At 37.9% G+C, this 14,608-nt stretch overlaps 1 protein-coding gene across 1 annotated transcript in view; it reads right to left on the bottom strand.

Annotated features, from left to right (window-relative positions):
• The window catches only part of LOC150095526 (inactive DNA (cytosine-5)-methyltransferase DNMT3L-like), a 361,976-nt gene that overhangs the window by 135,764 nt on the left and 211,604 nt on the right, over positions 1-14,608 (bottom strand). Inside the window, exon 9 of the mRNA XM_090410700.1 lies at positions 6,689-6,733. Within this exon, the coding sequence (XP_090266826.1) occupies positions 6,689-6,733 (45 nt within the window). The remainder of the gene's footprint in view (positions 1-6,688; positions 6,734-14,608) is intronic.

Here is a 14,608-nt window from a genome sequence, read left to right as displayed (position 1 = left end):
AAATGGCATTGCGAGAGGATTTGAAGGAATTACTTGAGGTAGCAAAAGAGAAGAGTGAGAGAGTTAGGATGGTGAGTGCGTTACCTCGGTATGACAGTGAGGAGTATAGAAGGAGGGCCAAAATTGCTAATGACTTTATGCGCGGATTATGCAGGAGGAGTGGTGTGGAATATGTGGACGTGTGGAGTGAGTTCGATGGGCGAAAGGATTTATATAAGATGGATGGTTTGCATTTGAATGGATTTGGTGTACGGAGACTTGAAAAGGTGTTGTTGAATGAAGTGGATATGCAGAATCAGGGAAACTAGAGTTATTAAGGGGTGGATGGGAAGTAGATATGCAGACTTTAGGGAGATAGTTGAGAGTAGGAATGTGTGTAAAGTGCTCGAGCGAGTATGAAGGACAACAAATCAGAATGTGATAGTTAGTATAAGGAATCAAAATAGGGATGGGACAAGTGGGATTCTTCAATTCATGTATTTGAATTTTGGTTTGTATTTGAATGGATTTGGTGTACGGAGACTTGAAAAGGTGTTGTTGAATGAAGTGGAAGTGGATATGCAGAATCAGGGAAACTAGAGTTATTAAGGGGTGGGTGGGAAGTAGATATGCAGACTTTAGGGAGACAGTTGAGAGTATGAATGTGTGTAATATGCTTGAGCGAGTATGAAGGACAACAAATCAGAATGTGATAGTTAGTATAAGTAAGGAATCAAAATAGGGATGGGACAAATGGGATTCTGCAATTCATGTATACTAATGCCAGAAGTATTAGGAACAAGAAGGAAGAATTTTTGGCCTTGGTTGGCACTTCCAGGCCATAGGGATAACTATCTGCGACAGCATGTAATGGAAAAGACTAGGGGTCAGAGAGTGCTTGACCTAGTAATTGCATCTGAGAATTTGGCTGTAACAGATATGACCATGTTGCCACCAATTGGTGAGAGTGATCATAGGGTCTTGACTTGGGAGGTGGTTGAAGGTGTGGAATTTACAATTAAGACAGGGTACAAGTGGAATTATCGGACTGGTAAGTATGACAAGCTTAGGAGTTTGATTGGTTCAGTGCCATGGCATGTAAAATTGCAAGGGCTGGATGTTGATAGTGCATGGGAGGCAGTCAAGAAGTGTTTGCATGAAGCAATGGCTGACTGTATACCTAGAGTCCGAATAATAAATCGAGTAGGGGTTAAATGGATGAATAACACCATTAAGCTTGAGCTGCAAAAAAAGAAACAACTGTGGAGGGAATTTAAGAAGAAAGGTGACTGGCAGGCACATGAACAGGTATAAAGCACAGGCCAGAAGGGTAACGAGTGTAGTAAGAAAAGCAAAAGCGGATTATGAAAGAACGTTAGCCATGCAGGCTAAAGAGAATCCCAAACAGTTCTTTCGATATGTTGCAAGTAAAAGAAAAAATGTATATGGCAGAATGATTTTAAAGAATGCCAAAGGTAGGGAGGTAACTGAATCAGTTGATATAGCGGAATTACTGAGCAAGCACTTTTGCAAGAGTATATCATCCAGGTGGTGATATTGCAGGAATGAAAGAACCAACAGCTTATACGGAATTGTGGTGAATGAAGTGTAGGTGAAGAGTCTATTACAAAACCTCAATCTCAATACATCCGTGGGATTGGATGGTATACCAGCTCATGTCGTATGTGTAGCAACTAAAGAATTGTCAGCGTCCTTGACCATTTTATTTAATTTGAGTCTCGAGTCTGGGTTAGTCCCAAGGGGGTGGAAAGAGGGGAAAATAGTTCCACTGCATAAAGGAGGTTCCAAGACTGCTGTTGTAAATTACCGACCGATCAGCATATCAGGAATCGTTGTCAAGGTCTTGGAGAAAATAGTCAAGAGAAAAATACAGGATTGGATAGATGAAAATCGGATACTGTATGGGGGACAGCATGGTTTTGTGAAGGGTAGATCATGCCTCGGTAACTTGTTCAAGTTTTATAACAAGGTGACAGCTGAACAGGATAAGGGTAATGGATTTACAGTGATTCTACTGGACTTTGCTAAGGCCTTTGACAGGATACAACATGGAATTCTAATCAGTAAACTGCAGCATATGGGGATGGATATAGGGTTGGTGACATAGATAACAGGGTGGTTGATGGAGAGATATCAGAGAGTAGTTTATTCAGGAGTAGAATCCAAAAGACGGCCTGTGACTGGTGGTGTGCCGCAGGGTTCTTGGACCACTACTTTTCAATTTGCTCATTAATGATATAGGAAAGGATCTGAGAGGAAGTGTTCGTTTGTTTGCTGATGATGCAAAGTTGGGTAGAGCAATAGTGAGTGCACAGGATGTCAAAATTTTACAAGATGATTTGGATAGTTTGGAGGACTGGGCTAAGGAGAATGGATGTCAATTTAATGTGGCAAAAGTGTAAGGTTATGCATTTTGGGGTGAAACGATTAGCAGCAGTATATCACATTGGTGGAACTGTACTCCAGGAGATTGACGAGGCCAGGGATTTGGGAGTGTTGGTGGATAGGGAGTTTAAGTTTAGGGGGCACATCGCAAAAGTTGTTAAATTAGCTCATCAAATCACTTGGTTACTGAAAAATTCTTTAACAAGCAGAGACAAACAGGTTATTATTCCTTGATAAGACCCCATCTAGACTACTGTGCCCAGATATGGGTGCCAGGGTTTCTTCTTGATGGGGAGGAGGTGGAGAGGATCCAGAGATGAGTGACCAAGATGATAGCAGGTCTATGGAATGAACCTTATGAAGATTATGGAATGAACAGGTTGAAGATTTGTGGGTTGCAGAAATTGGTTGATAGGTGGAAAAGGGGTGATATGATGAGACATTCAAATTACTGAAGGGTTTCTATAAGATTAATTCAGAAGATATTTTTGAGAATAGGACATAGCAAGGGTGTTAGAGCTAGTTTTTTTACTTGGAGAGAGTGGTGAATGAGTGGAATAAGCTGCCAGAATCTGTTGTGGGTGCCATGACTGTAAATGAGTTCAAAGCGAAGTACGATAGATACTGTGTGAATGTCGAATAGTTGTTCTTGACATGATATTAGGTCCTCCCTCGATGAGTCTATGGACTCCTTGGAGTTGCCCGTAATAATAATAATAATAAATCCTATAAAATCTTTAAGTAACTTAAATGTTTCTATCGTACCCCACTCCCTTTTCACCTATCAACGAACTTCTGCAATCCAGACAACCTTAATATAATCTCATAGGTACATTCCACAGACCACTCACAGTCTCGGTCGTTTGCCTCTGAATCTTCTCCACTACTTCCTCATTCCCAAGAAACCCAGGAGACCAGACCTGAGCATGTTAATCCAGATGTGGACATATCAAGGCTTTATAAAGAGGAATAACAACTTCCTTATCTCTGCTTGTTAGTGTGTTCTTCAGTAGCCAAGTAATCTTACATGTCCTCTAAACTTCAACTCTCTATCTACCATCAACCCAAATTCCTAGCTTCATCTCTTTTCTAGAGTACAGTTCAATCAATGTCATATATAGCTTGTAACTGATTTATCCCAAGGTACATGACTCTACATTTCTCCACATTAAACAGAAACCCAATTATCTTTTCGCCATACAGATAGCCTATTTAAATCATCCTGCAAGCTCTCCAACATCACCTTAAATAACAATTACTGCACCCAATTTTGTCCTCTTCCAACAAGTGAATACTTATTTCCTTTCAGATTATTTCCTAAATCATTGATGTACAAATTAAACAGTAGAGGTCCTAGCATGGAATCTCGAGGCACACCACTAGTCACCTGCTTTCTGCTGGATTCTACTTTACCAAATACCCCCTTTTAATATCTGTTCATCAGCCATGGTCATTAAAAACTTTTGTGAATCTCTTTTTGGTAGTTTTTTTTTAAATAAACTAGCACTATTCTATCAGACTTGCTTAAATTTGAAGATATTAAAGTTTTGCAAGTGGCTACACTGCATATTTCAGAAGGCCTAGTCAGAAGGTTGTATTCCAGATGATTGGAGCAGAGTTTTTTTTTTTTTTATAGTCTCCATCTATGAAAGAGGGGATAAAACTGAATATAAGAATTGCAGAGGAATTTCTCTACTAAGTATTCCAAGTAAAACTGATGCAAACATACTTGAAAAGAAGCCTGAGGGAAACTGTGAAAGAGAAACTTGGAGACAATCAAGCTGGATTCAGGCGAAACAGAGGCTGTCAAATCACATTTTCACTTTTTGACGAATAGTTGAGAAATCGTGAGAATATAACAAAGATCTGTACTTAAGTTTTGTGGATCTGGAAAAGATGTATGACAATGTGCCCAGAGAAAAGCTTTTAAAATGCTACAGTACAGTTATATGGGGTAAATGCAAAATTATTCAGAACAATGCATAATCTATATTAAAGTTGTAAGTCAGCAGTTAAAAACTGAAGGAAAATTAGCAATGGAAGGTAGTCTGATATAAATTCAGTCGTAAAATTTGGATGCACATTATCCTCACTCATTCATGGTCTATTTGCTTTAAGTAGATGATATTGTACTCCTAAACACATGCAGTTTTCAGGAATACAACAAGATTTTCCCCTAGATTTTGTAACTAAACTGAATAACGGCTGTAATAAATTTGACATGAAAATTAGCAATAAAAAGAAAAAAAGACTAAAACTATGAAAATAGGCAGAAACAGAAAATTTCAGATGCATTTCTAATGGAGAACCTACAGAACAAGTAAAATATTTAATCTATTTAGGCATTGGTTTTTGTGAAGATGACAGATTAAATTTGGAAGGAGACAACAGAAGAAACAGAACTGATATGCTGGGGGAGCCAGTTGAATAAATTTATATGGAATAAGAGAGAGATTAGCCAAAACATGAAACTAGCATTATAGAAGGTGGCATTGAAATTTTAAGTTATGGATCTGAGAGCTGGGTTAGAAATAAAGCATTTGATCGAGGACTAGAGACTAATGAGAATTTTGATAAAAATTAAGGGAGTAAACAGATATATCAGTAGTAGAATCACATTAAAAATGAAGATATTAGAAAGGAACAGGCCATTGGGAGCATTCAAGAATGTGTGAGCAAGGTTAATCTAAAGTGGTATAAGTCACTTAATTAAACAGAATGGGAGAATAAAATTTTAAAAAAATTTTTAAAAAAAGCTGACAAAACGCGTACTTAATGCTAAGATGGCAGGAAAGGTTCCAGAGGAAGACTAAGGTCCAGGTGGATTAATTTAGTCAGAAGAGCTTTTGACGAACTTCTGATTAAATTTTTAATTTGGTCAGAAGCGATATGATAATACTGGAGTGCTGACAAGTAAGATACTAATCTGAAAGATAATGTTATCATAGTTGCCTGTATATCACTTTGAGAATATATATTAGGAAACAGACGATGATAACAGCATTACTTTCAGCTACCTCCTCAGGTGATCATAATTACATACTCTAGCATTTCATATATGCCTCTTCTTAACAGTGAATTCTACATCTGGCAATCTCTCAGGACAAGAAGGCACAGCAGCACAATTGGAAGAACATCATAAAATTGCACCCTTCGATTGGAAAAGACCTAAGTTCGATTCTCGCCCTGACGAGGGGAATCCTTATATGGGCTTTTTCAACTGAAGGTGAGTTAGCCAATCTCATATGGAGGTAGCAGTGTATTTTGTCCCAGAAACTTGGGTTTTTCATCCTGCATACAGAAAAATCAGCCTTCAGAACACATGCAATTTACAGACAAAAAAAGAGTGTTGTTGGTGAAGATGGGCAGTAGTGGGGTTGATAGTAGTAGGAGAATAAGGAGTACTAAAGAGAGTGAGATGTATTTAGTTAAGTAGAGTAGATTGCCCTCCCCTTACGAGTCCTTGGACTCCCTGGAGGTATTATGTAATAATAATAAAACCTTGCGTGGAGTCAGCAGACTCATTGTGGGGAGGTGCATTCAACTGACAACAAATCTATCATACTGAATCTTAAAATCCTTAACACTCCCTGCATTAACAACAGGAGCATTTAATATTTTTGAATTGTCACTGAATATATTCAATGACAATTCTCCATGTAAAAAATCTACTCTTTACACCTCCCTCTTCACCACACTCTTACATAACTTCCAGGGATGGCATCGGTTCTTCCCTTGTCATCCGCTACTTCTGGATTAATCCAATAAAATCCCTTCACTAATGGAAATGTCTCAATCATATCACCTCTTTTCCTCCTGTCCGCCAAACTCTGCAATCGACATTTCTTCAACCTCTCTCTCCAAAGCCAGAGAAACTGGCTATGGAGAGAGAGGCTTCACTCTTCTCTGGACCCTCTCCAATGTTTCTACATCACATTGAAAACCAAGTGACCAAATCTGAGCACAACAGTATAAGAGTGAACTGGTGCTTTATACAGTAGCACTTCTTATCTCTACATGTTAGAATACTTCATATCATAGTGGCATTATGATGTGTAGGCTTTGCAACACTTGCAGTATGCATTGTAAACTTCAGTCTGTTGTCAACCATCTCGAATCAAAAATATCAAATGCTCCTAAATCTCGAATCTCATCCACTTCCTGTATTACAGCACTGTCAAACCAAAATAACTCAAACTAAATAAATAACAAAATGTAGAATATTTTTCTCTTTAGTTTATTAATTAATTCATTTCATAACTAGTGGAATTAAATATTATCAGTGTTCATTTCTGAACTATACCTTGTATTTTCCTTCTTCCTTTTCTTACTAATTCTGCAGCACTTCCTATAAGAAAATCACATAAATAAATTTTTCAACAATAGTTCTTACAAGTAAGAATATAATTAGGATATGTTGCTATATGTTTGAATTCTATTTATTATTATTACTATTATTATTATTATTGTTATTGCACCCTCGATGGCATCAGCAGATTCATCATGGGAGGTTTATTCAACTAACTACATATGAGGGACGTCCAGAAAGTAAGTTCCGATGGGCTGTCGGAGAAACAAAATTATACTTTATTATACTTTACTGGAAATTAAAGTAGACATCTTTCACTACTTTTCTACATAACTTCCACCATTGTTCAGGCACTTATCATAATGGGGCACCATAATGGAGTTGTATACCTTCATTGTAGAAGGTTTTCGCCTGTGGCGCAAACCATGTATTGACTGCTTCTTTGACCTCATCATCGTCTTGAAACTGCCAGCCACCAAGGAAAGATTTCAGATGTCTGAACAGGCAAAAGTGACTTGGTGAGAGATCAGGACTATATGGGGGATGATGGAATTGTTTCCAGCCGAAGTTGGTGAGAAGTTGTGTTATGCCAGCTGTGTGTGGGGCGGGCGTTATCATGAATCAAAACAACACCCCTGGTAAGCATGTCATGTCGTTTATTCTGGATCACACGACACAGTTTCTTAACGGTTTGGCAGTACATACTCGCGTCAATTGTAGAGCCTTGACCCAAGAACTCTACCAGCAAAATTCCTTGTCTGTCCCAAAACACAGTGCACATGATTTTCCGAGTGGAAACCGTTGTCTTCAATTGCGTCTTGACTGGTGATGAGATGTGCCTCCATTTCACTCCATGGACTGTTGTTTGGATTCAAGGGTTGCGTGCGACACCCAAGTCTTGTCCCTAGTGACAACTCTGCTCAGGAAAGCATCGCCATCCTCATGGTGGCATGTCAAGAATTTCAATGCACTACCCAGCCGATTCACTTTGTGTTGTTCTGTAAGCAAGTTCAACACACAGCGTGCATACAATTTCCGATAATTCAGTTTCGCCAACACAATTTTGTGACATCAACGTGAAACTTCTGGAAATTGCAACAAGAATGACGTCATAGTGAATCCCCTATTCTGTTGAATCTTCTTTTCAACTGAACGCACCAAACTGTCAGTCACTAAAGATGGTTGCCCGCTCCATTCATCATCATGCACACCTGTCCTTCCTTCAATAAAAAGTCTTATCCATCTTCATTCCATTGACTCACTCATTGCGTGTTCTCAATAAACCTCAATAATTTGCCGATTTCAGCTGCTTTAACATTCCTCACATTCAAGGTCAGATAACTGACCTAATTTCACATGCAGCGGACAATTTGATTTTCTTTGACATTATAAACACACACCAAGAAGTACACGCACTGCAAGAATATCTGAAAATGGCACCAAAGCCTTGCTAACGAATCAACAAACTCAGCACACATGTGCACCATTGTGATCGCAGTGCTGCAGTGAAAATATTTAAAAATGGAACTTACTTTCTGGACGTCCCTCATATTTATCATACCAACTTAAAATCCTTAACACTCCTTGCTTTAACAACATATTCTGATAATGTATTCCAATCACTGACAATTCTCCATGTAAAAAATCTACTCCTCACACCCCTCTTCACCACTCTCTTTCATAACTTCCATGGATGACCTCTGGTTTTTCCCTTCTTACCTTCTACTCTTTTTATAATCTCATCTGAATTAGTCTGATAAAATTTTCTCACTAACATAAATGTCTCAATCAAATCACCTCTTTTGCTCCTATCACTAAACATTGCAATCAACATTTCTTCACCCTGTCTCAATAGCCAGGATTCCAAAGTCCTGATATGTCTTAGTCACTTGTTTCTGGAGACCCTCTCCAATATTTCCACATCACACTGAAAACTAGATTTGATCACAATAGTCCAGTGCTTTATACAGTGGCACAACCACCTCCTCATCTCTCTACATGTTAGAGTTCTTCTTATTATAGCAGCAATACGATGTGCAGTCTTTGTAACACTAACAATATGCCCTCTAAACTTCAATCCCAAATCTCAAACTTCATCCACTTCCTGCAGTATGGTACCATCAATATAGTACACTGCCTTATATTTCTGTACTCCAAAATGCAACACCTTGCACTTATTAATATTAAAACTGCAACTCCCCTCATTTGTCCAAGTCAAAAGTCTATTCAAATTTTCCTGAAGAGAAATAACAGCAGTGCTGCTTATAATTCTCCCAAACTTTGCATCATCAGCATACAACTGAAGATTTCTACTCAGCGCACATGATATATCACTTACAAACAAGTTTATTATTATTATTACGTGGTACCTCCAAGGAGTCCAAAGACTCAGAGGAAGGGCACCTACTCTACAACTCTCTGTTTCCACCACTCAATCCACCTACTACACCAATGCCATCTACCGCCCAGCAACAGTATTTTCACAAACTATTAACTTAGCAACTCACACCCTTTAATTTATCCTTAGGGAGCATTCCAAAAACCTGTCATCAGCTTTCTAACACATATCTGGATCCTCTCTACCCCACCCCTCCTACTCCCTAGGAAACCTAGACCAAATCTATGCACAGTAGTCAAGATTTAACTGAATCATAGCCTTATAAAGAAGGACAATAACCTCCCTATCTTTACTTGTGATTTTCAACATCCAAGTAATCCTCTGAGCCAGGGATCGGCAACCTTTTCAGACTTGCAGACCACATTCAACTTTTATTTTTAATAATCGGGCCGCAAGTGTTTATTTAAGAGAAAATAGTGAGTGAAAAACAAAAAACTTAAGTTATCAATTTTTATTATGTCAATCTTAAAAAACACGGAAATATTTAAAGTATGAGATATGAAACAAACATGAAAATGAAACACAATGAAAAATTATCACGTAAAAACAAAGTAATATAGTGTATCCATCACAATATATACATGTCTGCCTGCTTAATGTGACTTTTGTGATTGTTTTCCCTTAGCCAGATTATCTAGATCCGCTTTATAATCTGAGGTGCAAATTCAAATCAAAGCATGCAAATGTTCATCAGTCAGTCGAGAAGAAATTTTATTTTTTCTAAAACTCATGGCAAAAAATGCTTATTCAAAAATGTAAGTGCTTCCAAACATGACTATCATCTTTGCAAAACTGATTAATCCTTCAAAACTTTTTTTTGGTAAGCATCGATCAATGTCGACATTAAAAGCATTCAAACATAATTGCATTTAGATGCTATTTTTTATGAAAATCCACAAATCTTGTTGAAAATTCCATTTGTAAATCTTCAATAATAATAGTATTTTCAAGTTGCACGGGAGATATCACGAAGTATAGGCATAAAATTATTTTTAATTTATTATTCATATTATAAAATGTATTATTTAAATAATTAAAACTATGGGACATGTGCCATGTAAGTATGGTCAACCTTTTATGGGCCACCAAAAATGCATGTTTGGGCCGCATTTGGCCCACCAACCCCTGCTCTGAGCTATTTTACCAACTTTTGCAGTATGCCCTCAGAACTTGAACTCTGTCCACCATTACCCCCAAGTAATGGTGGATCAATTTCCTGAAATCCAGTACCATCAAATGCAATACACAATATGTGTCCTTTTCAACCCTAAGTGCATAACCTAACATTTTGCAACATTAAATTGATATCTATTATCATTTGCCCACAATACAACTTATTTAAATCACCCAGCAGAATATCAACATCACTTGGATCAACTATTGCCACTCCCCAGTTTTCCATCATCAGCAAACAGCTTCACATAATTCACATAATTTATATGCAAATTATATCCAAACCAAACCATGATCACACTCTGCACACAAATCTTCAGACAGTATGGATGTGATAGGTGAATAACAAACATGTATTTAGTGAGATACATTGGAAATATTTTGGTGTACCTAATGGCATACATTTTACCATTGGAAAAAAACAAACTCAAAGGTGCATGATGGCCAAAGTGCAATTTATTTATTTTTCATTTATTTTTTATGATTATTATTTATTCTATTTATTACTTTCATTTATTATTTTATTCATAATCTTAGTTCAAAGATTACTTAACAGATTATGTAAAGTTTCAGAAATTTACGATTTTGCTTTATATAGAACTATACATAAATCTTGAATCATATTACATAATGTATAATAATTATAATACAGTTGTTTGCATTTCAACTTTCTTTTAATTTCCCTGAATCTCTAATTACAAATAGAAATAAATGGCTGCTGTTAAGTAAACTGCATGTACATATTTTCTGCTTATTTAAATATTATGCGGCAGTTTTGAAATAGCGATACTTTCCCTATAGTTTATCATTCAAAATATGTATAGGTAGATGCATCAAAAGTGAAATTTAATTTCCAAAATTTTAATAATAGAATTAAATTGTATTTGCATTTGATTGCTAACAAAACAATTATAAATTAGCAAATTTTGTATATTTTCTCATTTATAGTCATTATAATGCAGTTCTTTGCATTTCAACTTTCTTCGTTTCCCTGAATCTCTCATTACAAATGGAAATAAATGGCTGCTGTGAAATACTGCATGTACATATTTAATGTATGGTCTATAGAATAGATTCTAAACATGACAATGTTTCATGATGTCATAACTGAAAAACAATTCAGCCTCATCGTGAAGTATTTGTATTTTCAGCAAATTTTCACCAAGTGAGGTGGCGCTAGGGTCGCTGAAGCACGCAGAGGACTATTTGAGCTGTGGTAAAAAAAAGTGTTTTTTAAATGGTGTATAGTGTGAATTTTTTTGTGAATTGTACTACATTTTTTTCTCAGTAACACAAGTGTTCTTTAGTAGTTCTGATTTCAGAGTTTTGTTGTTATATTGTGTGTTATTTTTGGGTTACCGAGAAGGCGAGGTAGGTCACAGTTGGGAGCATTTATGGTGGAAGAGAGGATAAGTTTTTGCTATCTAGTATAGTTGAATATAAAGTTTATATATATATATGATACAGTGTTTATATAGCGTTTATAAATATTTTTAGCGATTACTTTAGTAGTTACTTAGCAGTAAGGAATAATGGTGGATGCAGCTGAATCACAAATGGCGTGTCACCAAGTCCTCTGCCATTTAAGAACTCTATTATACATAACATAATAAAGGACTTTGTGGTATGCAGTGTTTGCAGCATATGTGCTTCCTGGGAGTTGGATATGTGGAGGGTGAGAGAAGGGGGAATTTTGCATATATGTGCAAAATGCAGGCAGTGGGAGGAAATCAATGAATTAGATATTTTGATAACTGACCTAGTTGCTTCAGGGATGGGAAATGAATGTTAGGAGACGAGTAGTGTGATAGGAGAGAATGACGAGCGAAATATGAATAAGAAAATAAAAGTCGGGGTGTGGAAGGCCTGAATGACTGAACTTTTCGGAGATGGTTTTGATTGAGTAAATGAATAGAGAGTAAGAGTGACTAACTTGCAGAGAGGGATAGATGAGCTTAAAGAGGAGGGAATGTCTTGTGAATGAGATGAGAAGTATGAAAGAAGAGATTAGGAGAATGGAAGAGAGGAATACAAGGCGAATTAGAGTAGGAGTGAGAGAGTTTTGGGAATGATAGAAGAGGAGAGAATAGAAGCAGTAGGAGAGAGGGAATAAGAGATAGGTTTGCGAAAGACAGAAGAGGAGAGTATAGAAGCAGTAGGGGGAGAGAGAGAGAGGTTTAGGAATGATAGAAGGCGAGTATAGAAACAGTGGGAGAGAGGGAATGAGAGAGCTAGAAGAGGAGAGAATAGAAATAGTAGAAGAGAGGGAGGGAGTGAGAGAGTTATGGGAATGAGAGAGGAGGTGAGAATGGAAACAGTCAGAGAGAGGAAATGTGAAGGAGTGCTGGAACAAGGGATAGAGTGATGACAGGACAGCAGGTAAGTAGGGAGAACACAGAGAGAGAGTGAGAGATGCAGGTGACAATCAAGGAACAGAATGGTTAGAGGTGTGATGTATGGAGACTCGATGATCTCAGGTGTGCAAGATGGGAAGCCAGAGGTGTGTTTACCTGGAGAGATGATAGAAAATGTGGCTATGGCAATTAAGAGGGGTGAAAGGATGGATGAAATGATTGTGATAGTGGGCATGAATGACTTCAGAGGCAATGTAAATTGGGCGGCAAGAGATTCGAGATTCTTGCTTGAGTTGTGCAAAAGAAAACACAAAGGAAAGACTGTGTGTGTGTGTGTATGTTGCCCAGGTATGATAGTGACGAGCTGAGAAGAAGAGCAGTAATACCGAATAGTATAATAGTCAGAACGTGTCAGAAGAGAGGACTGGAATATGTAGATGCTTGGAGAGTGTTTGGGGACAGAAGGGGAACTGTATGCAAGAGACCGTTTGCATGTGAATAAGGAAGGACAAAGGCATCTGGAGAGAGACTGCAGTTTTCTGAACGAGTCAGTGTGTCAATGAAGGGAAACAAGAATTCCCAGGGTGGATGGTAGCAGGGGTGGCCTCTTGTGGGAATGGGTGCTTAGGAGAAGGGGGAGGACATCAGGTAACACCGAGTCCAGTAGAGTCGAGAGGGGACAATGATAGGTATAGAAGCAGCGACATTTTTATACTCAATACTAATGCCAGGAGTATCCGAAATAAAGGAGATGAATTGGTGGCGCTGATAGCGTCACCTTGGCCAAAAATTATTGGGATCTCTAAGACATGGTTGACGGAGGATGATATAATAACAGGAATTGAAGTGGCAGGGTACAGCATTTTTCAGCAGGATAGGAAGCAAAACGAGGTGGTGGAGTACTGCTTATGATAAGTGATGACTTATGTCCTCTAAGAGCGGAGGCTTTGGAAGGCAGTGACACTAATGGTTTTGAAAGCATATGCTGTGAGATAGAAGTGGCCAAGACAGGATATATAGTGGGGTGTTGCTATAACCCAGGGAGCACAGAGGGTGGGGAGTAGGAGATGTTTAGGCAGTTGAGCTTTGCAAGTGCGAGAAGAATGACTGTTATGGGAGATTTTAACTACAGCAGCATAAGCTGGGAAGAGGAAAATGCATGTAGTAATAAGGGGATGAAATTTCTACAATTCTTGAGGGACAAATGTCAGACAATATGTAATAAAGGGAACAAGAAGTTTAAGCATTTTGGATTTGGTCATAGCATCAGAAGAGCTGATAATAAGTGAGATGACATCTCACTTATTATCTCTCCCACCAGTTGGAGAGAGTGACCATGTGGTTTTGACTTGGAAGATGAATAGACATGCAGGTGTATCAAAGAAAAGGGAACATATCTGGAATTATAGGTGATTATAATAGTCTTAGGTATCAACTAGGGGCAGTTCCATGGAGAGCAGAATTGGAAAGCCAGGATATCACTAGTGCTTGGGAAATTGTGAAAGGATATTTGCTATCAGCAATAGCAAGCTGTATTCCTCGAGTGAAGAAGTGGACACAATTTGGTGTAAAGTGGATGACAAACAATATCAAACAGGAAATGCAGTTGAAAAAGAGATTATGGAAGAGACATAAGGAGAGAAGTGGAGAGGAGATACATGAAGAATATAAGACGCAGGCCAGGAGAGTGACCAGTATGGTGAGGAAGTCAAAACTGGAAATATGAGAAGAGATTGGCACTACGATCCAAAGATCTTAGTGCCAATAGAACAAAGATCCCTTGTTGATGCATGTAGTAATGAAGTTACTAGACCCCTTACTGAGGAAAGGTTAGTGAATTACAATGGATAACTATTATGTGTCCTGAAATCGCTGATTTGCTTTTACAGCATTGTAAATATAGTTATTGTATTGTAAATGGTAAAAGGCAAGATATGCCTCCAGATCTGGCATCAGGGAAAACTGTCGAAGGGGGAAATCCAAGCTTAT

This window comes from Typopeltis vanoorti, chromosome 20 (genome assembly GCF_054136105.1).
Source record: "Typopeltis vanoorti isolate ZY-2024b chromosome 20, IOZ_Tvanoo_1.0, whole genome shotgun sequence".
NCBI classification, from domain to species: Eukaryota; Metazoa; Arthropoda; class Arachnida; order Uropygi; family Thelyphonidae; genus Typopeltis; species Typopeltis vanoorti.
Note: the sequence above shows the minus strand (reverse complement) of the source record. Positions and strands in the feature narration are given on the sequence as shown.